This window comes from Astyanax mexicanus, chromosome 11 (assembly GCF_023375975.1).
Source record: "Astyanax mexicanus isolate ESR-SI-001 chromosome 11, AstMex3_surface, whole genome shotgun sequence".
Lineage (NCBI taxonomy): Eukaryota > Metazoa > Chordata > Actinopteri > Characiformes > Acestrorhamphidae > Astyanax > Astyanax mexicanus.
Window position 1 is genome coordinate 25,231,429 of NC_064418.1, and position 27,154 is coordinate 25,258,582.

At 38.6% G+C, this 27,154-nt stretch overlaps 1 protein-coding gene across 6 annotated transcripts; it reads left to right on the forward strand.

Annotated features, from left to right (window-relative positions):
* Window positions 1-490: 490 nt before the first annotated feature.
* On the forward strand, window positions 491-26,846 carry zmym2 (zinc finger, MYM-type 2). 6 transcript variants are annotated; one of them, XM_022680437.2, is made up of 24 exons: window positions 673-691; window positions 3,866-3,946; window positions 7,794-8,652; window positions 9,809-10,097; window positions 10,199-10,361; window positions 11,063-11,275; window positions 12,673-12,820; window positions 14,008-14,123; window positions 14,231-14,353; window positions 15,293-15,443; window positions 15,644-15,816; window positions 17,250-17,409; window positions 17,514-17,545; window positions 17,713-17,857; window positions 17,991-18,118; window positions 18,287-18,449; window positions 19,131-19,271; window positions 20,193-20,305; window positions 20,540-20,723; window positions 22,142-22,293; window positions 23,212-23,326; window positions 23,741-23,983; window positions 25,247-25,382; window positions 25,491-26,846. In XM_022680437.2, the coding sequence occupies exons 3-24, from the start codon at window positions 7,806-7,808 to the stop codon at window positions 25,672-25,674; spliced, it is 4,119 nt and encodes a 1,372-aa protein (XP_022536158.2). In that variant the 5' UTR covers window positions 673-691; window positions 3,866-3,946; window positions 7,794-7,805; the 3' UTR covers window positions 25,675-26,846. The 6 variants fall into 6 exon arrangements, with proteins under 6 accessions (XP_022536155.2, XP_022536158.2, XP_022536159.2 ...); XM_022680436.2 differs by lacking the exon at window positions 673-691 and adding an exon at window positions 1,515-1,608; XM_022680435.2 differs by lacking the exon at window positions 673-691 and adding an exon at window positions 1,631-3,211.
* Window positions 26,847-27,154: the final 308 nt, after the last annotated feature.

The window sequence follows — 27,154 nt, forward strand, 5'->3', positions numbered from 1 at the left end:
GCTTTTCGTTGGACAGCAACCATAAACATTTTTTATTAGATTTTTATTTTTGTAAGGGAATACTAGTTATTGTTTAGGTTTTCCTTCAAATACAATACATTCAGGTTTTGGATTGGTGCGTTCACATTTGTGAACGTATAACCGAGTTCTGTTTTTCCCTAACAGATGAACCGACTCCCTCTGTTCACTCAAAGGAGCCGTTCAAAAACATCATTGATTCATTCCGTAAAAGAGCCGTTGCACTGTCAAAATAAAAGTCATTAGATATATAGCTTTGTGATTAAATGGTTAGGATGTTTAGTTGGCGGATTATCATAGCCTTTATACGCATATAGGCTAATAAATACACAATATATGTAATATATTCTAATGAAGTAAAAAGGCTTACCAAATAATTATAGGTAGTTAACACTATACAATAACACTAAACAAAAGTGTGCAATTTAGAATTTTTAAAAATCTGATACAGATAGTTGGTACGTCTTACTACCATCAAAACACGACACTGCATCTCTTTGAACTGAACTGCCTTATAGCTACAAAGTAAGTAAGTACCTCGACATTTCTAATTGTTAGGCTTGAGGAATATAGCATTGGTTCAGTCTGGATTGAAAGTCCTACAGCCTGTTGAACGTGAGCTCTCATCCTGAAGGAACTCCCATCTGCTTTGCAGCCAACAATGGATAATGAGGTAAAGTATGCGTGTGTATAACACAAATGACTCGTTGAAATAATTTATGTAGCAATTGTTACAGTTCTGCTGTTTAGTCGCCATGTTCTGATACCCCCTCCCTTACAGTTCTGTGGTTCTCTGCACGTGCACGTTGTTTTTTTTTTCTTCTGTGCATTTTATTATATTAACATATATTTTTTTTTAATTATGTTTAGTTAGTGGTTAGTCAGGATGTGTGTGGACTATTGGTGCATTTCAAAGATTTTTTTTTTCCTAAAAAAAAAAAACACTGCACTGCTGCTTTAGGGCTTTATGTTATAGTTAGTTTAACTAACTTAGTTATTTGTGCAAAGGCATAGCTTCTAAATATGAGCTGCTTGTAACTCTGTTAGACCTAAGCTAGGTCAGCTGGTTCATTAATTGTGGAAAGCATTTGATATGGATAATATATATCATTGTTCATTCCGTGTAATGTTATATAATTTTCTACCTCTATATATCTCTTTTTAAAAGAGGTGCCAAGTAATAATGAATACCTTATTAATAATTGCAGTGCTGATTTGTCATTGATATATATATATATATACTTAACTTATAACTTAACTTTATGTAATTATAATAAAATAAACCAAAAAAATAAATAAATAAATAATATATTCTGAATGTGGCCTATATAGTGATCAAGACTTTGATAATACAGTTGATACTGATCTTTTACTGGCTGCTCCAGGATCCAGTTCAGGGATTACATTTTATTTAGCTAGCTAAATTGACCGGACAAAGTGCGCATGCGCGATAGTCAGGGCCTCGCGGGCATGGTCCTCCCCCTCCTCATCCTCCCACGCGCCTGGAACGTCTGTACGTTTCCGCGCATGCGCCTCTGAATTTATGTCAAGGCACAAAACTGGCGCTCTACCGTTTCCAGCTCTACTCCGGTAAGAAATTCACAGGCGTTTTGATGCTGTTCTGAGCTTAATTGGCCAAAGTTTCTACAACTGCTGCTTGTGCTGTGTAGCTCGAGCTGAAGGAGTGGTTTGAATGTTTTGAGTCACCTGCGTTTGTTGTGTGGTCTAATTTAACCGGGGAGGAGAGGCAGGCAATTTTACCCCGCCTGAGATTTCTCCCCCTCTCCGCCGTGGCAGGGTGCTGTTGCCTCTGCTTCGCGTATTGTTTCGCTCGCTCTCTAATGGCGGACGTGAGGCAGTGCTGCCGCTGCTCCTCACTGAGGGGTAGATTGATACTGTGATACCTCTCACCCCGCGTGATATTTATCTCTGTTGTTCATTTAGGTGTGTGCTGTTCTGAGTCTGCTCGAGTCAGTAAGTAAACGGACGGGCTGGTAGTTTGGTAAATTTGTAGCTAGGCGTTATTATTATAGTTGATGCTCTAAAGTGTCTATAGCGCCCCTGCAGGAAGCCACGTGTATCGCCTTTGATTGCCTGGGGTAAATGCTCTGGGGTAGTTAGCTAGCTAGCCATTAGCTAGGTTAGCCAGCTAGTTAACTAGTTAACTTCCCAATGAAACGTTTGCTTGCACGAGTATAAGAACACCAGTAACTTAATTAGAAGTTGTAAAATGTTATCTATATAGATTATATGGGCAGATAGCTGAATTAAAAGGTGGGTTGCTAGTTAGTTAGCCAGAGCTGTAGTGGATTTGTAGCTAGCCAGGTTAGTTAATATTGATTAGTGTGCCCTGAAAAAGAGTGAGTTTATATGCGTAATAGTTGGTGAAGCTGTTGGTCTCTGTTCTCGTTGTTTTATAATGATTTTGTGGAGTTCGTGGTGAAATTGGCGCGATGATTGTTTGTGCACAACTTGCGACATTTCTACCATGAAATAGCTAACAATGGCGCAGTCTTGTAGGCTCTCCTCCCTCCACTTCGACGCTAATCCAATGGCTGCATGCGCAAAGAGAGGCCAGGGGTGGGAACAGGGAGCACACTGAATTTCTGAAGCACGTTTTCAGGTTTTGCCTAGAAATGTATCTCTATATTAAGCTGTATATTTGTATGTATCTGCTGCATGTGTGTCGCAGTTTGTGCGTTTTGTGCGCAGTAAGTTAGCGCCAAGTTTGAAGTTAAATAGCTTAACTACGTGCTCCAGTTGCCTGCATGGTAGCTAGCTTACTAACTAACCTAGCCAGCTTATGTGAGGAGCCTAAGGTTCAGTAAGAAATTGTGCAAGTTTTATTCCAGTGTCCAGGATTCAAGGACACAGATCTGGGCTGTCTGATTCCGTGTAGCACCCCAGTAGAAAAGGTGGTAGCTTTATAGCATTTCTGGAATTACTCTACGTTCTGTTAAATGGCCCTGTTCAACCTGAGAATTTGTGTTGAAGACGGTTTTATATGATGGCCAAACTACCATAGCGTCTGCAGACTGTGGAGCTTAATGCATTTCTCTGGTGAGCTGTGGTGGGCTCATTCTGGGTTGCCTGCCAGTATCTTCCATTAGCACATGCATGGAGGCTGTGTGAGCGCATGGCGCATGTGCTCATAAAGACTCCATGAGGCTGTGGCTCCCTGCTAACAGGACCAGTAAGTTAGATCTTCTCATCCATTTACACTGAGGATGTGTGAGAAGCCAAGGACCACAAAGCTTAAATTGTTTTATGATTTCATGATATTTTGATATTTTTTAAAGTGGGTCTGTTTGTACAAGACAACACCTTTGGCCCAAGGAGTAGTTGCTTATGCTGCATCCAGATGTAGGCTAGCTAAAGGATCTTTGGGTAATTGAGTTAAAAATGGGAAGGCTGGGGATTCCAGAAATTGTAAAGGAGTAGCTGGCAATTTGACCAACATAAAAATGAGTTTCTTTGATTTGATCAATTTCAAAAACTCTGGAATATAATCAAGAGGAAGATGGATGATCACAAGCCATCAAACCAAGATAAACTGCTTGAATTCTTGTACCAGAAGTGGCATAAAGTTATCCAAAAGCAGTGTGTAAGACTGGTGGAGGAGAACATACCAAGATGCATGAAAACTGATTAAAAACGGGGTTATTCCACCAAATATTGATATTTGAACTCTTAAAATTTTATGTATATGAATATATGCAAGAAAGGTTGTCCGTGGTGTAAAGAATAAAACAACAATGTAAATTTTACTCGAACACTCAGAGAAACACTCGAAAAATCAGAGAAACTAATTAAAAAAACTGTTTGTGGTCTCTTGATTTTTTTTCAGAGCTGTATCTGCAATGATCTGTATCCTGTTATATGGCTTGATGCACAACCTACAGAAAAGACCCACAAGTGTACAGTATGAGTGAGTGATATGGTAGAAATAGTTTCAAAATGTAAAGATGTTTCGATGCACAATAATTATTGTGATATTTTGATCCATAGACATCATGCATCAATAGTGGCATATAGAGATGCACTAGTGTGAGAAATTTGGGCCTATATCTGATATTACACATGTACCTATCTGCCAGTGCTATATACACATTCATAACTTAAGGAGAGAAAGGAGAGAAAATAGCTTAAATCAATAAATTTTAAAGTAACACAGCCAGTGTGGCCAATTGTAGTAGTGCGGCCTGTGTCGCTTGGTCCTTTTCCAGCATCCAGTAATTACATCAGTAAGTATCTGTTTAAAATATTGGCCATAATCACCAATAATTCTTAAATAAAATGGCACTTATCATCGTTTATCCATTACAAACTAATATTTAAATATTATCCTATGCTTAGTACTGTCATACAGTCATATGAAAAAGTTTGGGCACCCCTAATAATCTTAATAATTTTTAGTTCTAAATATTTGGGTGTTTGCAACAGCCATTTCAGTTTGATATATCTAATAACTGATGGACGCAGTAATATTTCAGGATTGAAATGAGGTTTATTGTACTAACAGAAAATGTGCAATATGCATTAAACCAAAATTTGACCTGTGCAAAAGTAAGGGCACCCTTATCATTTTATTGATTTGAATATTCCTAACTACTTTTTACTGACTTACTGAAGCACAAATTGGTTTGTTAACCTCATTGAGCTTTGAACTTCATAGCCAGGTGTATCCAATCATGAGAAAAGGTATTTAAGGTGGCATATTGCAAGTTCTTCTCCTATTTGAATCTCCTCTGAAGAGTGGCATCATGGGCTCATCAAAATAACTCTCAAATGATCTAAAAACAAAGATTGTTCAACATAGTTGTTCAGGGGAAGGATACAAAAAGTTGTCTCAGAGATTTAACGTGTCAGTTTCCACTGTGAGGAAGATAGTGAGGAAATGGAAGACCACAGGGACAGTTCTTGTTAAGCCCAAAAGTGGCAGGCCAAGAAAAATATCAGAAAGGCAGAGAAGAAGAATGGTGAGAACAGTCAAGGACAATCCACTATGTATGGGAGAGTGATTCGAAAGAAGCCATTTCTGCAAGCATGCCACAAACAGAGTCGCCTGAGGTATGCAAATGCAAAAGCACACCTCAGGCGACTCTGTTTGTGGCGTGCTTGCAGAAATGGCTTCTTTCGCATCACTCTCCCATACAGCTTCTCCTTGTGCAAAGTGCGCTGCATTGTTGACTGATGCACAATGACACCATCTGCAGCAAGATGATGCTGCAGCTGTTTGGATATGGTCTGTGGATTGTCCTTGACTGTTCTCACCATTCTTCTTCTCTGCCTTTCTGATATTTTTCTTGGCCTGCCACTTCTGGGCTTAACAAGAAATGTCCCTGTGGTCTTCCATTTCCTTAATATGTTCCTTACAGTGGAAACTGACAGGTTAAATCTCTGAGACAACTTTTTGTATCCTTCCCTTTGTATCCTACCTTTTCTCATGATTGGATACACCTGGCTATGAAGTTCAAAGCTCTGAGGTTACCAAACCAATTTTGTGCTTCAGTAAGTCAGAAAAAATAGGAGTATTCAAATCAATAAAAGGATAAGGGTGCCCATACTTTTGCAAATTTTGGTTTAGTGCATATTGCACATTTTCTGTTGGTACAATAAACCTCATTTCAATCCTGAAATATTACTGTGTCCATCAGTTATTAGAGATATCAAACTGAAATGGCTGTTGCAAACACCCAAATATATAGAACTAAAAATGATTAATAGGGGTGCCCAAACTTTTTCATATGACTGTATATACACTTAACTTGGCAAAAGGAGTGGGACACCTGCTCATTCGTTTCTTCCCAAATCAAGGGCATTAGTTTTATTCTAATTATATTGAAGTAACCGTCTTTGCTGTTTGTTGAAGACATTCTGCTAGATTTTAGAGCATTGTTGCGGATTTGATTCACAGACGAGAGCATTTATCTGATCACAATGTTGGATAATAACCACCACACCTCATCCACAATACTATCCAGAAATATAGTATGGAACACCGTAATTGCAAAAAATACAGTTCCACTGCTCCACAGCTTAATACTAGGGGACTTTATACCCCTCTGCCCCACACCTGGCATTAGGCATGGTGCCAGTAGTGTCATGTTCATCTGCCATGTTCATCTGTTCATCTGACTATGCTTCTCTACAGCACCTAGACAAAACTAAGTGTACATTTGTACATCTGTGTCCGTAATGAGTGCAAATTATTGCATCTGTATGCATGCAGTAAAATTGCTGTCCATAAATATTTGAACAGGCATGTTTAGAATTTGCACTGAAGACAGCCCTGATATGATGAGAAAAGTATACTGTGTATCACAATAAAATTCATGCTGTGAGAGAAGCATAACATGGATGTGTATGGCATTAAGAAGTGAGCTTTGTTGTTTTTGTCCATATAATCTGGTAGCACACAATACAGTAGCTTTACTGTTTAGGAGATCACTGGTTGGTTCCTTGATTTTTGATAGCGTCAGTACTGATTGTATTGTCCTGTTTTGGGGACATCCATGATGACATTTTACGTAATAATATAGCAGCAGGCCTTGGATACAGTGAGCATCAGTTTCTTTGTTCATTAGCTTTTGATATATATGTATGTATGCATGTATGTAAGGGGTTGTTTAATCTCTCTGGCAACATATTAAACAAAAGCTGCACCTGCATTGCACAGTGTTTCTTTTGGGCAGATGGCCACTGCAATGCATGAACTCATGCTGCTTCAGGTAATGTTCGAATTAAACATCCAAATGCAAAAAAAAAAAAGCGTTGCTTAATTGTTGGTTTTAGATGGGCAGGTTGAGGATTTCTGTAACTGCTGATATAGGATTTTTCACCACAACATTAAAGAAACTCAGATAACCTCCATCTGATGCAGAAAAACATGAGTGCACATCAAACCATGATGGGTTCCATTTCTTTTAGCTTAGGACAGAAAGCTGTGAGTGCATGATGACCAAAGCTGGACAGTTGAAGATCTAATTTTCCTTTGGTGCACACCAAACAGAGCAACAAAGTGCTCATTAAAAATATGGCAAGTTTTTTTTAGGTGGACCAAAATTTTACAGTAATGGTTCCAATATCGTATGCAGTGTGACACTTTTCTCATAAACAAATTTAGACTCACTAAACAGTAGACGTTGTGGGAAGCTCTTGGCATCACAGCAAACCCAGTATTCTGTCATTCAAATATCAGCAAGTATTCCAGTTCAGGGAAACATTTAACACATTTAAAGCCTGCCAAGGCCAGCGGTTAGTTTCACTGCTAAACCACACTGACTTGTCTGGTAGCATCATGGCTTCAACCGGCTGACTCCGGCTGCTATCATGGTGACTTACCTGAAGTTCTAGGTTTTAAAATGCTTGTTCACCCAGCTGAGTGCGATTGAATCAAACAAAAGTAAACCTTTTCAAGATAAGAGTCCTAATAATAAAGGAGATCCAGGTTTTTATGATGTGTATATTTTTGAAATGAAGTACATTTAATTTAAGTTATTGCACGGCACTGCTGTTAGTTTATTTCTTTCAAAGCCGAGCAGAAAGCACAAGAACACTAGACTTCCGTAGCCTGGCAGTGTCAGTGTGTGATGTATACCACAGGAGATATTGGATATATTGAATGATATTATATCAACTAAACAAAATAAACATATCATGATAAACATTTTGGCAATATTGTCCAGCCCTAGGTAGGGTTCGGGCATTGCTTTACTATTTAATAAGCATATGTGAGCTATTTCTCTTCTCTTTCCTGACATCGCTGTCAACAGGTGGTTGAAGTGATGGATGGAGACTTGGAGCCTGTGGCAGATGGGGAGGAGGTCTCGATTCAGGAGGAGGAGCCCATGGAAGCCACACCTGCAACGGATCTTTCCTCAGATGGGCAGCATCAAGGTGAAGCTGGTGCCATGACAACAGACCTGCCCAAAGCTCCAGAGGATAATGATGATGATGTTGTGCTAGTAGAGGGGCCTCCTGCTCTCTCTCAGGGGGGAACACAGCCGCCAACCCCCTCAGACTCCCCCACACCTGTCGAGGCCCTCGATGCTGCCAAAACCACAGACTGTGTGGAGTCAGCTACCACAGCAACAGCATCCTCCGAAGCACCCACTCCTCCCACCTCTGCAGCTGCTGCTGCCTCTGCGGCAGCCGTAACCACAACGCTCCAAAGCCAGAGTGAACCTATTGTTATAGACGATGAGGAAGATTCTGAACACAGAGGATCATCGTCTTCCTCACTGGCAGTCGGTCCGGCCAGGAATGCCTTGAGCAGCACTGAACCAGACTCAGAAATCAAAATTGCCAGCGTTACCACGTTAGGAGGGACGTCAGACGTTGCCATTTCAACGTCAGCGGAAACATCCGAAACTCAGAGTGCCCAAGAGGATATGAACCTTAAAATCACAAGTGTGACATCATTGACTGGGGACAGTGGACCAGGTTCTGCCGTGGAGGAGGTAGAGGCAGCAGAAAACGGGTTACAGATCAGCAGTGCGTTCAGCTTGAACCCAGAAGCCCAGCAGAGCCAAGGATCTGCCGGTAGACCTTCACCCACTTTCAACCCAGGACGTGTTAGCTCAGCTTCCCAGCCTGTTCAAAATGGAGAGACGGGAAATCACCAGAGATCTGGTAATGCTGCTGCATTTTTCTCATTCGCAAATCAGAATAGGTTGGGCAAATTAAAAATATCTTTCTTACATTACTGTTATTTAATTGCAGACAGTATGAACCCTATATATATATTTCTGTATTACAAGTTAATTTCATTTGTTAATATATATATATATATATATATATATATATATATATATTCTTGTATTATCTTTTTTTTTTAAAGGTTGGGAGGTAAAGGTTTGTTCCCATTTTTTTCTTCCTTCTTTGAAAACTGAGAATTGCAGGCGGTTAAATGTTAAGATTTTCATGGGTTTTATTCACCCCATTTTACCTGCAGACAACTCTTAAAATTTGCAACAGGTTGTCATTGTCAGGTTGGGATTGCAGGCAGGTCAGTCCAGTACCTTTACTCTCTTGTTGAAGGTCCCTGGAAAAGATACTGTGTTGAAGGCACTATGTGCTGCCACAAGATCTAAATGTACGTTTCTGCATTAATGCTCCCATCATAGAGCCATACAGACCCCATACACAACCCCAAACCATTAAGGACTCTGGGTTTTACACTTGTTTCTGACAACAATCTGGTTGGACGTTTTTATCGTTGGTCCAGAGCACACAGCATGAAGTTTGAAGTGGCCTTTGTGAACATGCTTCTTTATTGTAGTGCTTGACAAAGGTTTTGTAAAAGCCAGAAAATATTAAGGCCCAGAAATACAGTAATGGACAAATATTTAGAAAGTGAAGTTAACCAAACTCGTTATTTTTATGTTGCCTGCAAGGGAATAAGTCAAATAAATGTGAAGAAATTTAATATGCATTTTACATACTGTCCCAACTTGTACAAATTTACAAGTATACAGTAGCTTGAAGATATTCCTGTGTTAATTACTTGTGATTTTGATGTTTAATAGCTATTTAATTTTTCTAAATTTAGTAAGAGATTCAACATAATGCTGTAATATATAGATGAGCAGAATATGGTTTGACATTTTTTGAATATAATTTCTTTGAACTGAATGTGTCTACCCTCATCTTAGCATTTCTAAAGCAGCTCAATTAAATACTGATTTTGAATGTAGTATTTCTCTCTTTATTATTGGCTCCCTTATTTTATTGGCTTTGTCTTTTGGGGTTTTGGTTAAATGTGTTAAACCCATTTTTCCCCCCTTAGACTCCTGGATTTCTCAATCAGCATCTTTCCCCCGCAATCAGAAACAGCCAGGAGTGGACTCTCCTTCTCCAGCAGCTTCTCTTCCCAAACCTCCTGGTCAGTCCTCTTCAGGGTCCCAACAACCCACACGCACCATGAAGGTCACCTGCGCCAACTGTAAGAAGCCTTTAAAGAAAGGCCAGACAGCCTATCAGCGCAAAGGCTCCTCCCACCTGTTCTGCTCCACAACCTGCCTTTCTGCCTTCTCCCACAAGCCCACACCCAAAAAGAGTTGCACCATGTGCAAAAAGTAAGGCTGCAAATGTGGTTTGTTTTGTGCTTTGGTATATTCTTTTGCAAGATTGCTGTGATGCACATATGCTTAGTTCACTGTGTTTTTCTTTAAACCAGGGACATTACTAGTATGAAAGGAACAATTGTGGCTCAGGTGGACTCGAGTGAATCGTTTCAGGAGTTTTGCAGTACTGGATGTCTGGGTGCATATGAAAACAAACAGAATCCCCCCAAGAACAGTCTCAAAACCAAGTGTACCGTTTGTGGAAAGCTCACAGAGGTCAGTTCTGTTGTTTTGAGAGTCATTTTTGGCAGGATGTTGTACTTTGGTATAATATAATTTTATGCTTGTTTTACTGTTTTACTTCAACACATCAGTTACAAGAGGGGGTCATAATAAATAGTAACGTTTTAGGGTTACTCTTTTAATGTGTATATTTTAACAGTATAGATGCTTAGTAGATTATTAACTTTATTTAAATTTGAATATTTAATATTTTGTTGGAGCACATTTAGCTTTGATTACAGCACACATTTGCTGTGGCTTAATGTCCACAAGCTTCTGCAATGTCACACTATTTATTTCTGTCCAGAATTGCTTTAATTTTTCCTCAAGGTCTTGTATTATTAATGGGAGATTTGGAGCAATGCGCAAAGCTTTCTCCAGCACATCCTAAATATTCTTAATGGGGTTAAGGTCTGGAATCTGTGGTGGCCAATCCATGTGTGAAAATGATAATCTCATGCTCCTTGAACTCTGCACTCTTTCACAATCTGAGCCCAATAAATCCTGGAATTGTTATCTTAAATACAAATTTACACAAACCCTGATGTATTCTGAACCCACACCACTCACCTGTTTTAAATCAGTTTTTTAGTTAGCAGTTGTATGTATACATTTTTATTGCTTGTCCACTTGTTTTACCTTTTTTTTTTTATCTTGTCAGATCTTCACCTTGTCTCATTTTGTCTCATCCTTAGATCCGGCATGAGGTTAGCTTCAAGAATGTCACCCATAAGATCTGCAGTGACGCCTGCTTTAACCGTTATCGTATGGCCAATGGGCTCATCATGAACTGCTGTGAGCAATGTGGGAACTACTTGCCAAGTCGTGCCACAGCAAATCACTTTTTACTTGTTGACGGGCAGCAGAAGCGTTTCTGCTGTCAGAACTGTGTCAGGGAATACAAGCAGGTAAGAAAGCCTCTTAAGGTGCTTTTTGAATCATGCAATTTGATATTCCTGCAAGTATTTAAACAACATGGAAGAAGCAGTTTATCACTAGTTTATTAATCTCCTTATGGTGCATGCAGGTCTTTCTCCTTATTTTGTCAATGTTATCAGGCTAAAGTGACTTAAAAAGTGACTTTTTTTTTTTTTTTTAATTGGGTCACATCTAGTTAGATTGTGAGCATGTAATGTTTGTGAACCGCCAAGTAAGATCAGATCACTCAGCACAATTTTAAAGATCCATTAAAGATCCATTTTAAATCCATCAATATGCCAATATATGTCCATTCAGGAACAGGTTTGTTAAGACAGGTACAGGTCACTTACATTTATGAATGGCAACCGTTATAAAGCCATAACTGGGCTCCCGGTGGTCCAGTGGACTAAGGTTCTGCTGTGATAGGAGGATCACTGGTTTGAATCCCGGGGTCATGCTGCTTGCCCCGTCAGTAGCCAGACCCTCTGAGCACAATTGGTCTTGCTCTGCTTGTTGATGTATTGCTGTACTCTGGGTGTGCTACATAATGATGCTTCATCAGAAGCAGTTAAAAAAAAAAAAAAAAAAAAAAAGGTGGTGGCTGACTTGTATCGGTGGAGGTATGGGCTTGTCTTTACCCTTTATTGCTGGAAGCCTGGCTAGTGATTGGGGGAGGATTAAGGAGTGAGTGTGTGATAATTGGCCTTCCAAATTGGGATACAATTAGAAAGAAATTGTTAAAAAAAAAAAAAAAAATCAGCCAATGATCAGCTTCCTGTCTCAGTTGAAATGCAACTATTGCAGAGACCCCTTCAGTCTAAAACCAGAGATTCTGTATTCCTTTTTGCATTATTTATAGCCTTTATACCAATAACTTTTCTTAAAAATGAAAAAATAATTGAATTAATAAGTAAATAAAACAACCTTGTCATCGCAGTGCCTCTTAAATGTGAGGCATTTACATGTCTTGTCTAGTTCCAGTATACATGAATGAGAGGATACACTTGTGAATTAAGTAAATGACACTGTTAATTAACTGCAAATCTGTTTTTGTTGTACTGGTACCATTTTATATGTTTAAGTGTCCAGTGATTATAACTCTTGCTGTTCACATTCTGAAACAGAGTGTTGATCCCTTTTTATATGAGGACACAACCTAATAACCAATACTGGAAAAAAATAGCATTGGGGTGGGTTAATTGGCTTTTCAAACGGGGGAGAAAAAGGGTATATAATTAGAGACAATCAGTTAAAATCTGAGTAAAAAATAGAATTGATTGGAATGGCTTGGAATGAACATAGCCTGTATGATTGGAGCAATGTTTGACTGAAGCCCTTAAATTTGATTGCTACACCTTATTATTTATAATATATTTACATGCAGGCTCATGGAAAGATGACCCAATGTTGCGGTTGTAAGGTGATGTGCAGATCGTTTGATGTCACTCACGGCATTGGACCTAATGGTGTCATGGAGCCTTACTGTTCTACATCTTGTCTGACTAAGAGCAAAGTCTCTGCTGTTGCACAGAGTAAGTACTTGATATTAGAGCTAACTCAGTCTCCCAGTTAGAACACAGAAATTCCATTGTGTACAGAGCAGCCCTATGATTGTGATAAGACAGTGGTTTGTGTTTTGGCATTATGTACTTCTGTAATTTATGTACTTCTGTAAATTCTATTGTAATCGTACCTCTCAAATTAGAGGCTGTTCAGTTAGGTAAATAAAATGCTGTCTATGTGGAAATAAGAGAGGGCTGTACTATGAAATGGGATAACTGTTTACATTGTGTTATCTTTTTATTGGTCCGTGCCCACTAAGATTATGCTAGCAATACCAACAATATTCAACTGGAAGGAACCTTAAGGTTGCTTTTTTGTCACCACTTATTGTAGACGTTAAACCTTCATTCGCATCAGCATGTATAGATGGGAGGATTGAAACTAGCTGTTTATGAACTTTTCATTTAAAGGGTTTATTTAATACTTTTTTAAGACTTAAATACTTTTCACCTGTTACCAGTTCAGGCCCAGCTGAAGATGACCAGAATTGAGCCTAGTCTTGGACTACACAGCCCCTTAGTCCATACCTCCCTTTAAATACTTGGCTAATCTAAATAGGAGTCACAGTTTTAATTTATTTTAAAATGATTTATTTATTCATGTTTTTTTTTTTATTATTAGTTACATTCCATTGCAGTTTCTGTTAAAGTTGCAGGGTTTAGTTTGCAGAGATGTTTGTGAAATGTGTTATTCTGAAGGTTTTTTTGTTTGTGTTAATTTTGTTTTAACCTCTGTGAATAATGCATTATTCAGTTGAGTTTCCCCAACTATATCATTTAACAAATATTTGTGTATCTGGACATCAGTACCTGCACGTCTCAGAATGGTCCAGTCTAGATCTTGGTTATGGAATCATTGCTGAAAAAGAAGCCTTTATAAATGCTTTATTTACCCTTTCTTCTAATGCAGTGGAGTGATCCATGCACAGACTCACTGTTTGTACATGACCTGAAAACAGCAGGTAGTGATTTAAGCCTTAAACTATGCATCTTTTTTTCTTGTTATATACAGTGGCATATCTTGTTAAACACTACACAGTCTGTTTATTTTAGGCACATCAACGTTTATTAAATGGTAACAACAATTCATTGTGTCTATGGCTGCACAACTGGCATGTTTGAAATATGATTAACACTCTTTACCTCTGTTTTTGTAGTTGCTGAGCCCTCGTGTCATTTCTGTAAGAGAAATTCGTTACCTCAGTATCAGGCGACACTGCCTGAAGGAAAAGTCTTAAACTTCTGCAGCTCTCAGTGTGTCACAAAGTTCCAGGTACATACGCTTTATCACGAAGACTTGAAAATAAAGTTTCTATTTGCTATGAAGAGAGCACAATTGGAGTTTGACAAGTTCCAATTTCCACACATTTTTTGTTTTAGAGTGCCACCATCCAGACTTCAGCCAATGGTCAGCTTCCTTCCTCAGCTTCCAGCAACATCCAGTTAAAATGCAACTATTGCCGAGGCTCCTTTAGTCTAAAACCAGAGATTCTTGAGTGGGAGGTAAGGACTAAAGAACATTGAGAACATTGTGTTTAGTAGTGTGTGTGTATATATAGGGTTGTCAGCAGAGATTCCTGCAGGAAGTTTTACGAATGGTACTACAAGGTTTGCGATTAATCCTTTTAAAGTAGTAATGGAAACGTGTCCTGTGATTATAACTATTGCTGTTCACATTCTGAAATAGAGTGTTGACCCTTTTTTATATGAGGACACAACCTAATACTGTAAAATTTATGTTTTCTTGGGCAGCTGAGTGGTCCAGCGGTCTAAAGCGCTGCCACTATGAGTGGGAGGTTGCAGGTTCGAACACCAGCTCATGCAGCTTTGCCATCAAGCTGCTGACACTTAGAGGGAGCACAATTGGCCCTGCTCCCTCCGGGTGGGTAGATGGCGTTCTCTCCTCACATCAATAAAGGGTGATGTCCGCAGCACAGGGCGTCTGTGAGCTGATGTATCAGAACAGAGTTGCTGCGCTTTCCTCCGAGTGTGCTGTGATGCTACTTGAAAATGCTGCAGCAGCTCGAAAAGAGGCATTGGCTGACTTCACATGTATCGGAAGAAGCAAGTGTTAGTCTTTACCCTCCTGGAGTGTTGGGGCATTACTAGTGATGGGGGGAGTCCTAATGAGTAAGTTGGGTAATTGGCTGTGTAAATTGGGGAGAAAATGGGAAATATTAGAAATATAATTATATATAAAAAAAAAATATATATATATATATATACACACACACACACACACACACACACACATGCATTTTATTGTTCAGCGAAATATATTTCACTTTTGTGTTTTGGCTCTCTTGGAGCAGCTGATGAATTAAATAAAGGCATTGATTACTATAGGATTTACTTTTCCCATAAAATTACACACTATGTGAAGGAATCAGTCTCCATTTTATCCAACTTATTTATCTCACTCTTCACGTTTATTCTCTTCAGGATAAAGTATACCAGTTCTGCAGTAAGACGTGTTGTGATGATTATAAGAAACTCCACTGTATTGTCACCTTCTGCGAGTTTTGCCAGGAGGAGAAGACACTTCATGAAACTGTCAGATTCTCAGGGGTCAAGAGACCCTTCTGTAGTGAAGGTACTTCCCTTATTTTTCTTATTGTGTTTGTCTACTACATCTTTGGTGCATGATATTCACCTGTATTAGGTTTTGTAATTGACTGTAATGAATGACCAACTAACTATGCATTTCTGGAATATAGCAACAGACTGGTGAGTTGAAGTTAATGGAGTAAAAATCTAACCGACATTGGTACATTACCTTCCTTCTCTGCACAGGTTGCAAGTTGTTGTTCAAGCAGGACTTTATACGCCGTCTGGGCCTAAAGTGTGTTACCTGCAACCACTGTACCCAGATGTGTAAGAAGTCTATCACAAAACAAATAGACGGGGTCAGCAGAGACTTCTGCAGTGAGACCTGTGCAAAGAAGTTTCACGACTGGTACTATAAGGTGTGTTTAATCTCTTTTAGTGTGATAGTGGTAGCATGGTTTCTTTGGATTGCTTTGTGTCCAGTGATTATAACTTTATTGCTGTTCACATTCTGAAACAGAGTGTTGATCCCTTTTTATATGAGGACACAATCTAAGACTGGGACTGCATAATATTGAAGAAAAAAAAGTAATGTAGTAATTTAAAATGTAAAGTGATATGTATTTAATTATAAAAAATTAAATCAAGGATGGAACATGTCATGATATTAGGGCTGCACTATGTAGTGCATTATTACATATATAGTATGGGGTGGGGGAAAATTTAGATTCTTAACATCTCGATTCAGATGCGGGAATCGATTCACAAATGGCAAAAATTTATTCAGATCTACCAGCATGTGCGCATTTTGCATTACAATCACGCATTCAGACCTCCTATTACGCTTGTACGATTCCATGTTCTGTAAAACCAATATTGTTTGATCTCGCATTTTTCTCATGTTGTCCTAAATTTGTGTGGGCACATGCGTGTGCATTCTCGCGGCCATTCATGCTGTTCTTGTTCAGCACAAACTCTAATCCAGCGAACGAACTATTGAGCCATCCGCTACTTTACAAACTGTCGCAGCAGTGTTGCTGTGCTGAAGAATCTCAGGATCTTGATTGCTCACTTGCTTACTCTCTCTCTATCACACACACATGCAGCTGATGCTGCGATTTCTCTTTCTATGGTAGGTTAGAATATAGAACTACACTTTATTGCATTTATTTCATCCATTAAAGCTCTGTTAAACTTAGTACCTCAGCACATTACAATATTCTCTATTTAAAAAAACTACCCTGAGATAAACAAAAAGCGCAGATCAAACATGTCAGCCACAACATTAAAAACATCTCTGTCTATACGTTACACTGGTCGGCCTTAACATTAGAATCACTTTCTTGTCCCTGCTTTGATTGTAGCTGGTTTTAATATTACTCTAAAACATTAATCTTATCACAGATTTTGTAGACATTATGATGCATACTATTAAGATGGTTAAGAAGTTTTACTATTTCAAACACAGTTTCCTAAAAGCATCTTGATGTTCAAATCATTATATTGTCTGTGGCTTGAGTTTTTGCTTATAAACAATATACTGGTGGAGGAGAACATGCAAAAATGCATCAAACTGTAATTAAAAACCAGGGTTACTCCACTTAATATTGATTTCTGAATCTGAAAGCTCTGCATCTTTTTTGTTATTTCAGCAATTTCTTTATTTCTGCATAAATGCTCTAAATGACTATTTCTTTTTAATTTGGGAGAAATGTTGTCTGTAGTTTATAGAATAAACAACATTTGAATTTTACTCAAACTTATACCTATAAACAAAGTCTTATTTTTTATTTTTTCCCCAGAACTGAAAAAAAATAATGTTTTAATACTTGTTTTGTCGTTTGTCCACTAGGCGGCGCGCTGTGACTGCTGTAAGGTGCAGGGAAACCTGACTGAGTCTGTGCAGTGGCGAGCAGAGACAAAGCAATTTTGTGATGAACAGTGTCTTCTCCGTTTCTATTGCCAACAAAATGAGCCCAATATGGCAACACAGAAAGGCCCAGAAAACACAGGTTTGGTTGACATTTTAACCAGCTCTAAGAATATGTACAACAATTATATTCCATTGCATTTTGGATCTATTTATGTATAATTATCATTTAATCTAATATTATAGGACTTGGACAGACCCCGGCATCTAAACTTGCAGTGAGTGTGTTCTCATTTTATTACGTATTATAAATACCATGAATAGCCTGTATATACCTATAATTAGTACAAATCACAACCAGAATGATGTAAGTGTAATTTACCTTTTTTTTTTTTTTTTTAATATTATTACTCTAAGCTTGTCTCATGTTCTCTATTCCATGCAGTTGATGAATCAGGGTCCTGTGTCATATGCTGGAGGAGGAGGAGTCCTTAAGGATGTGAAGAACAAAGCTGTGCTTTGTAAACCCCTCACCATGACCAAGGCTACCTATTGCAAACCTCATATGCAGAGCAAACTACTGCAGACAGGTAAAAAAAAGCATTTACTGAGAGAAATACAAATGATCTGCAGCTAGTAGTTGGTAAATCTAAACTGAGACCTGTAATGTGTATCGGTGACAGAATCTGACTAATGCACGGGTTCTTCATTTTGTGTTTACAGAAGAGGAAGGCTTGGAGGGCTTGGTCAAGGAATATGTCCCAGTCCCAATACCTGTTCCTGTGTATGTCCCAATGCCGATGAACCTCTATGCTCAGGCCACACCCTCACCTGTTGCAATACCTGTACCAGTAAGAGGTTCTCTCTATATCTGTTTCAGTCAGTACTACAACTGCTGGTGAAGCCTTTTTAAAATTCACTTGTTTAGTACTGTCATAGTGGGATTCCTGACAGTACTTGCTATGCTATGATGGCTGATTAAAGGAAGAGGAACTTTGTCACCCCTCTGTGGTTTTTAGGTACCTGTGCCAGTGTTCCTGCCCACTACACTGCAGAATGCTGAGCAGATTGTCAAGGCCATTGAAGAGCTCAAATCCAAGATTCCTGATATACCTCTCGAGGTTGACCTGTTGTCTATGGCTGAAACGAGCACAGAGGACGAGAAGAAACCTGACTGCTCTGGTGCGAACATCCTTTTGCCTATAGGTCTTTCTTTCATGTTTACTTAAAAAAAATGAACAAACCTTGTGACCCTGTATGAACAAAAAATGTGTCCAGTGATTATAACTTAACTGCTGTTCACATCCTGAACTAAATGTTGACATGAAGTTATGAGGACACATTTAATATATATATATATATATATATATATATATATATATATATATATTTGTGTTTTGTGTGTGTGTGTGTGTGTGTGTGTCACATATATATATACATTTTTGTTGGATAATGATAATAATGATTAAAAATATTAGAATATAATTAAAGAGTAAATGTGTATATTTTATAAGACCGGTTGGTACTTTTGGCAGTGTGCCAAGTTCTGCTGGAAAATGAAATGAATTCCATTTTCCAGCAGGACTTGGTACACTGCCCACACTGACAAAAGCACCAAATAATCTTTTAGAATATTCTAATATACTGCATACTATTTTTGGGGTTTTTATTAGCTGTAAACCATAATCAACAACAGTAAAAGAAATGAACACTTAAAATGGATCACTGTGTGTAATACATCTATATGTTTTGTTTGTGTTTTTTTTTTTTTTTTTACTTCCTTGGAATGTTGGTATAGTTTAGTGTGTCAGTTTCACTCTTTTATTTGACGACTGTAACTTTTTTCTCTTTTTTTCATTTCAGCTATTAAATGTGAAAAGAAGATTGGTGCAGTGAAAACGGAGAGAGTAAAGAGTGAGAGCAGTGCTAGCAGTTCAGAAGAGGAGGAAGAGGAGGAAGATAAATATGAGCCAGAGCTTGACCTGGAAATCGACTTGCCTCTAGGTACTGTAAGCAATTCAATCATTGAGCATATAATCATAGTGCATGTGTCCAATGATTATAACCTATCTGCTGTTCACATCCTGAACCAAGTGTTGTTGACCACATGAAGTTATGAGGACACATTTTTGCATGTATGGGCTATCTGTAGATCATTAATCTAAAGTCTTTGTTTATCTAAAAAATAAGGCCTTCTTTATTCTTTAGGTCTTAAATCAATCACCCAAAGGTCTTAAAATGCCACAGACAGTAAATATAATTTTGCTTTCTATTTTATAGTACTGTAGGCATGCGGTAACTGTAGGCATAGGGGTTAGATGACCCTAAATTTGCATTGGACCCATATTTTCAATGTACAAACACTTTCTTTTCATGTTTGCTTGATATATTTGTCAGAAAATAAAACCAGACCAAACATTGAGCATAATCAATATAAAAGGCAGGCGTGTGACATTCTCATCATGTCCTCACTGACAGACCTGTAACTTAGTATGAAGGATTACTGTCGAGTTGGGTAGCTGTTTCCATTCCATTTTGGATTGGTGTCTTCTTCACTCGTGTAGCTTCTGTTGCTATTTTTTATTTTTTTTGTTCATTGCTAAATGTTGCATAATGTGTTTTGATCACGTCCTGACATGTAGTGTATATTGAGAACTACAGAGCATAGCAGCTCAGATTAAAATTCTTCTTTGGCTATTTCCAGTTGTTACTTTGTCTGTCGGGCATAGGGAAGTGTGTGTAAGTGGTGAGGAGAGTGGTATTCTTATGTAATTAGGGTTTCAAACAAGCTTATATAAGCATCATTAATACCCTTTGAGGAACCAGTGAGCAATTACTCCTCAATTTATATGTTAAATAGCAAGCCAGGAATTGTCATCTCTTTTAAGCATGGGCTGCTTTTTTGTGTTGCATGTGTGCCTACAGCCTCTGAACCTGTGCCTGTTTTGGAGGGACTGGATGCAGAGATGGGGTTCTCACTACCCCCTGTCCTGACTGAGGAGAAAGAGGAGACTCCCCGGCCTCGAACCAGAAGAAGGGTACTCAAAATTATGTAAATTCTTATAAACCTCAATCTTAGAATCTGTCCTGTGATTATAAACACCTTGCTGTTCACATTCTGATGCAGCATGATTGCTAAGGATTTATATGAGGACATCACAAGAATAGTCATGGTTGCTGCACTTAAAACAAAATTTAAAAAGTTCGAACTGTGATCTTTTTTTAATATACCTTCTGTCCTATTAACTGTAGCATTTGATGTTTTTGTTTAGGGCAACAAGAGACGGGCAGTGGAAGAGGAGTCCTCTCCAGCCTCTTCCTCATCAACAGACCCCACTGCAGCCGATGGCTCTTTCCTGCTCACTTCGAGGTATGGCCTTAATGCATGGAGGAGCTGGACAGTATCTTCATCTACACAACCCACGGATTCAGAAGAAAAAGATCTGCTTAAACAAGGTAAGAAAAGCTTCTCTGATCAAGTGTTTTTTTTTTTATTATTTTTTTATTGTTTTTATATATATATATATATATATATATATAAGATTGTTCATTAAATGAGCATAGGAGTGTACATAATTTTTCAGAAGATTTCAGTATTAAATGTATGTGTCCAATGATTATAACTTATCTGCTGTTCACATCCTGAAAAAAAGTGTTGATCACATGAAGTTATGAGGACACATTTTTCTTATTTTCTTATTTGCTCAAATAAACGTGGCTTTACTCCTAGTGAAAGTCCCTTTTCTCCCCCTGTGCTTTCTGCCCCCCAATATTCTATCACAGTTATCCAGTGGGGGACTATTATTTACTATTTTCAATAGTAAATGATAAAATGATCAGGGTGTATCATCAGATATTAAGAAAACATGCTGTGTTAAAGCACTGGCAGCTCTTGTCAGCAGCGCTTTAGCCAGTATATTCCTATTGGAGTGTGCAGTGTGTTACGGTATTTGTGGTTATTTTGTGCTCTGATTTCACCTGCTGCTCGTTCCCCAACGGTAACTCCACCCCCGAGGTGGCCAATACACAATAGCAAGCGGTGCTACAGCATGGAAGCTAGCACACAAATTCTAGCTGCTTCACAGCCTAAAAATCCTCGGCATGTCACAAAAAAGCTCAGTGACCAAAAAAAAGACTAAAATAAGTGTAAATATTGGTGGTTTGTTTGAAAGTTTCTCTGCCTCTCCTACCAGTGGTACCTGCCCAGTATTCACTGGCTTCACTTGACAGCAGTGAGGGCAGGTCAAAACTGAGGTCTAGATCAGGTGGCAACAAGATACAATTGTAGGCTACTCAAATATAGATGTATGTAATTTGCTAAACTAAGCAGTTTATTTCTAGGACCTGTAATATAGTAACTCCAACTCTAGGGTGTGTATTTTTGGAGCAGTGGGATTTTTCCGGTATAACAGGCTTAGGTTAACACAGATAGCGGTGCATAAAGCTAGGTTAGCTAACTACGGATAAAGTTCACATGAGCCGGTTTATAATGTGAAAACAATTAAAAACACTCCAAACCTACTCATTAGCTGATTAACTTTCAGAAGATGACTCGTTGTTGCTTGCCATGGTAGAAGTTACTAAACTCTTTTTACACTGGACTGTGTAGATTCAGCCTCCTCAACTTGGCAACCTGAGGGAGCTTCGTGTCTGGAACGGGTGGGCGGGGCAGATAACTTTCTGTGGTGGTTTGAAATTGGACTGCTGTAGCTATTTCACATGCTCACTCTCATTTCCTGCTAAATGCTCCTTTAACAATGTGTTTGTTAATTTCTAGTGTTATGTGCTTTATTATTGATATGGGACATGGTACGCTTATTGTTTTGGAGTGTTTTGAACTGCCAGTGTAATTTCTTTTTTGTGTGCCTATGTAGTGACTCCAGCTCGCTTGAAAGGCAGCCTTCTCTCTCTGAGCTCAGCAGAGCTTAACCAGGCTTTGGCTAGATTCGTCAAAGAAGTGCGCCGGCCCAATGGGGAGCGCTATGCTCCAGACAGCGTTCTCTACATTTGCCTTGGCATTCAGAAGGTTAGTCAGTTTTGAGTGTTTGTGTTTTACACATTGCAGATGTTCACATCCATTTTAAACATTAAATTTTTTACCCTAAACTGTTTTACCATTAATTTTATCATAACAAATAGACATGATTTTACTTCTATACTTGGGAAAGTTGAAAGCTAGCCTGTGCAAGAGCAGAATTAATTCCTCCAAGTTGACTCTGAAGTAAAGAAAAAAAAGACAGATTTAAATGGTCAATTGAGATAAAACTTTTGTTTATTTGATTGAGACGAATATGAGGATTTTGTTTTCAGAAATGCATGTGTCCAATGATTATAACTTACTGCTGTTCACATCCTGAAACGTGTTGTTGACCACAAAGTTATGAGGACACTTTTTTTTCTTTCCAATCAGATCAGTAAAATTTTGTTTTCTTTGTTTGTTTGTGGGAGAGTTTTCAAGCATCTTAATCAGAATTGATTAGGCCACTCAGAAACCTTTATTTTGTCTTGTTTAAGCCATTCAGAGATGGGCTTTGGATCATTGTCCTGCTGCATAACCCAAGTACACCTTAGCTTGAAGTCGTAAACATCAGAATTGCTGGTTTCATATATAACTGAGTTTTCCAGCTCCTGAAGCAGCAAAGCAGCCCCTGACCATCACACTACCAACACCATGTTTTACTTTAGTACAATGTTGGTTTCACGCCAGATGAATTAAGACACAAACCTTCCAAAAATGGGTTCTATTTAAGGGATTTCTTGATTCTACAGGTGTGAAAGTAATCATGCCTGGTTATGGCTAGTGAAATTGTATTCGTTCCAAAAAGTGTGATTACTCACAGTTAAATTATTATTATTATTATTATTTAGTTAAGTTTTTGGTTGGGCTGACCCACCCTCTTGGGCTGACCCCCCCCACTAATGTTTTACTGCTTTGGTTTTTAAGCATTTGCAGGACAAAGGAAGAACAGATGACCTCTTCAATGAACCTGCCTACCAAATGTTTGGAGAAGAGCTTAACAAGATTCTTAAAGACTGGCAACCCAGTGTTCTTCCTGATGGTAAAAAGCTTTGTGTTTTATAGTTGTAGTGTTGCACTTGATGTACTTCTATGAAAGTGTCCAATGATTATAATTATTGCTGTTCACATCCTGAACAAAAGGTGATGATTTAATAAAATTATGAGGACATTTTTAAACTTCTTGTAAAGACCTGAGAGAGATCTGATGTCATTTTTTGCTAATAATGTTAATGTCTGTTACACCAAGGTAATTAAGAAATGTACCAGAAAGTGTGGTTTTGACAAACTGAACAAAATGTAACATTTGGTTTAAATTTTTCCACTTTTCATCATTGCATCCACAACATTTTGTTTCTTTGTCTTGCCTTTTAAAGAATTACAAAATCCTAAATCCCAGCTGATTGCGAATTGACCACATAATCAAAAATGCCATTGTTTGTCATTCGGCTTGTAGGTTCTCTTTGGGGCCGTGTGGAGGAGCTGTGTCTGTGGAGTAGTAAGCAGCTGGGAGAGCACTCCCCTTCCGTTCTCCTGCGCTCTCTCGTCTATCTCAACACTAAATACTTTGGCCTGCGCACTGTTGAGCAGCACTTGCGCCTCTCTTTTGGCAATGTCTATGGCCCCAGCACTTCCAAACCTCACAACCATGAGACCACCGTTTGTATACGCATCCCCTCCATCTCGCAGGATCAGCATGGTATGTTTTCTTTATCCAATTAACATTCTTAATTTGATCATGTAAACTGATTTGTATTATCAAATATTTTATTACCAGTTCTAGATATTTTATAAAAAAAAAAAAACTCTGCTCTACTTTTTGTGTTTCTCTGGAAGTAAATGGAACAAAAAGGGTTCAGTTGCTTTTAAACTTGCTTATTTTCTAAAATGACCATTTGTTGATATATGTTGAAATATTTAAATATTTTTAACCTGAAAAACACAAGATTGTAGAGGTGTGCCAAAAAATCGATTCACATAAGAATCTTGATTCTCATTTACTACGATTCAGAATCGATTTAAAATGTCCCAAAATCGATTCTGAGGGGCGGGTTTTAGACTGATTTTGGGCTGGGTATTTTTGTTGGACCTGGCAACCCTGGGGATAGCGCTTGTCCCTTTGGAGATCTTCCAGACACACACAGAGCGTAGGTGTTTGAGAATCACCGGTAAGATGGCAGAACAAGCACTATATTACCTTAGATTAACGTGTAGTTTCAATGTTTTATGGCAGAATGCTTCATAACAAGCATAAAAAAGATCGCTAGTAGTTAGTTTCAGTAACTGTTAGCTAGCTAACTAGCTAACTTTCCAGTTCCACCTTAAATAACGCTACAGGTGGCAGCGGGCTGCAGCATTTAAGGCGGAACGGAAAAATAACAATAAGCTAATCAGAGCTAATTTCAGCTCCTCATCACAGAGGAATTAAGGAATGGACAATATGAATTAATTTCTCCACCTCCTGCCCCCTTTCTGAAGAAATACAACCACCTTAAATTAACTAGTTAATCAGCAGCTGCTCCTGAACTTTAGCGCTCCACTGCTATCATCACATCAGCCCAGCAGCGTCACCTACACACCACCGCTAGTAGCCTGGTAATAAAGCAGTGTTATTTATTTATGTATTTATTGTTCATTAACGTCATTAACATTGTGATATCCCAGTGATTCCTCTGTCACTGAGGACCCACATTCCTGCACATTTTATTGTTTTTGTAACACATTACTTGCTCCAGGACCAGTGTATATTATGGAGGGTTTTTTTTTCAATAAGATTCATAAGCCAGAAGCAGAAATTTTTATAATTCAAATCGTTTTGAATCAAAAATCGATTTTGAATCGAATCGTGGCCCCCAAAATCGGAATCGAATCGAATCGTGAGATAGTAATCGATTCCCACCCCTACAAGATTGCACTGCCATGGTAACCCCTCCCCTCTCTCTTTATCCCCATCTCTCAAAAGAACCAACAGCAAGTAAGAGGAGACGTAAGGATGGTAGTAATTCAAACTTTGAGCTGGATGAATGTTCAGGAGGCTCAGATCGCTGTCCTGTTAAGAAACGCGAGTGCCGCTTGTATGAGTTGTACCTGTCTAAATGGTGAGTCTCCTGTCTTCGTGGGAAGAAAAGTACATTTTAGTTTTTTTTTTGCTGTAGGAAAATATCTGTATTATTAAGTAATACATTTCCTATTCTTTTCTTCTTCAGCCCGGAGTCGGTGAGGGAGAGGACAGATTTTTTCTATGTGAAGCCAGAGGTCTCCACATCCGATGGTCCGCTATGGTTCAGCTCAACTCCTCTAGAAAAGCACGTCCTTGAAAGCCTCCTAACTCAAGTCCTCTTAGTGAAAGACATCTACCGAGAAAGCGGGCGTGAGGAGGAAGGCATTTAAGCCTAGATAAACTGAGGACTCCTACACCACCATAGCACCCTCTGCATTGCATACATTCACTGACCCTTTAAACACACAGATCCCAGTACAGCTATAAGCAAAGAGAAATACTGTCTACGCCAGGACTCAAGAGGTTGACTGTGCAATGCTGGTTTCTACTCCAGTGTTTCCAGAAGAAGTCCTAGGGTGATGAAAGTGGTGCTTTACGTGAAAGCGTCCCACAGACTGCTGCTTTCTTTTTTTCTTTTTTTTTCTTTTTCTTTCTTTCACTTGTTAGGAAGTGTGTGTATGTGATGTAGCATTACTTACGATGCCCAGATTGGGCTGCTGTGGTCTGTAAATATTTCTGAAAGTAGTGGGTTAGAGAGCAGTGGTGTGTGCCTGAGTGAGTGAGTGTATAGAGTATGAGTGTGTGAGTGTGCGCGTATGAGTGAGTGAGTGAGTGAGTATTGTGTGCGTGTGTGTTTAAAACAAGCTGAAATACTATAAATAAACAAAAAAATCCTGCTCACCATGAACCCAAGAAAGCCTTCTTAAGATAAAATATTTATTTATTGCAGTTTGTGATTGCGTCAGCGTTCTTTTTATGACAGGACAATGAGCGCATGTATGTGTGTGGATGTGTGTGTGTGTGGACCTTGTGCCATTTCTCTCACCTCTTGAAGAGCATTAAAACCTGCTGCAGACCTGGATCGCCCTTTTGTGTCCGTCTCTCTCACTCTCTTGGACATTTGAAGTTTGGGTGTTGGGTGACTGGCAGAAGTGGCGTATAAGAAGCAGGTTTATTGTTCGTATTGAACTTCCTAGTGTTAAGCTATTTCTTTGAACAATCAGTTAAGGAAAAACTTTTTTGTTGGTTTATGTCACCCTCCTACCTTTTTGTTTTGTCTGTTTTTCTTTTCTTTTTATTTCAGTTAAAATAAACCAGGCACTTTTCAAAAAGTGCACTGTTGATTCCACGATTACATTTTGCTTGAGCACATCAGATTTGAAATGATTTCAAGTAAAATCATGTGGCTGTGAAAAACAGTCTGACTTGAGTATGAATAGCATTATGCAAAGTAGGAGAAGCTTTATTTATGACTATGTTGTTTTTCATGTTCTTTTTGGTTGTTTTTATCTTGTCTTTTGTACCAATAAATGCAAAGCTAAATTCATCATCTTATAAAGTCCACCTTCTGGGAGTTCACTGATGTTTGGTCACTATTTTCCATAAGCACAATTATTAATGTTTTATAGCCGGTATAGGGAGTGCAAATGCTTTTCTTACTTTGGAATTGGAATTTGGATTGTGTTCTGAGATCATTGTTACTTGTCTTTTCAGACTTTGTTTTATAATTAATTGTTCTGGGTAGTGTTAGCAGCACCTCATTGGTTTATGTATGTGCTATGATATTTGAGTTATTTATAGATCCCCATGGTCTGCTGAAGTGTGTGTGAGAAAAAGGAGCAGGTGTGCAAGCGCTTTTGCTGGTATGTG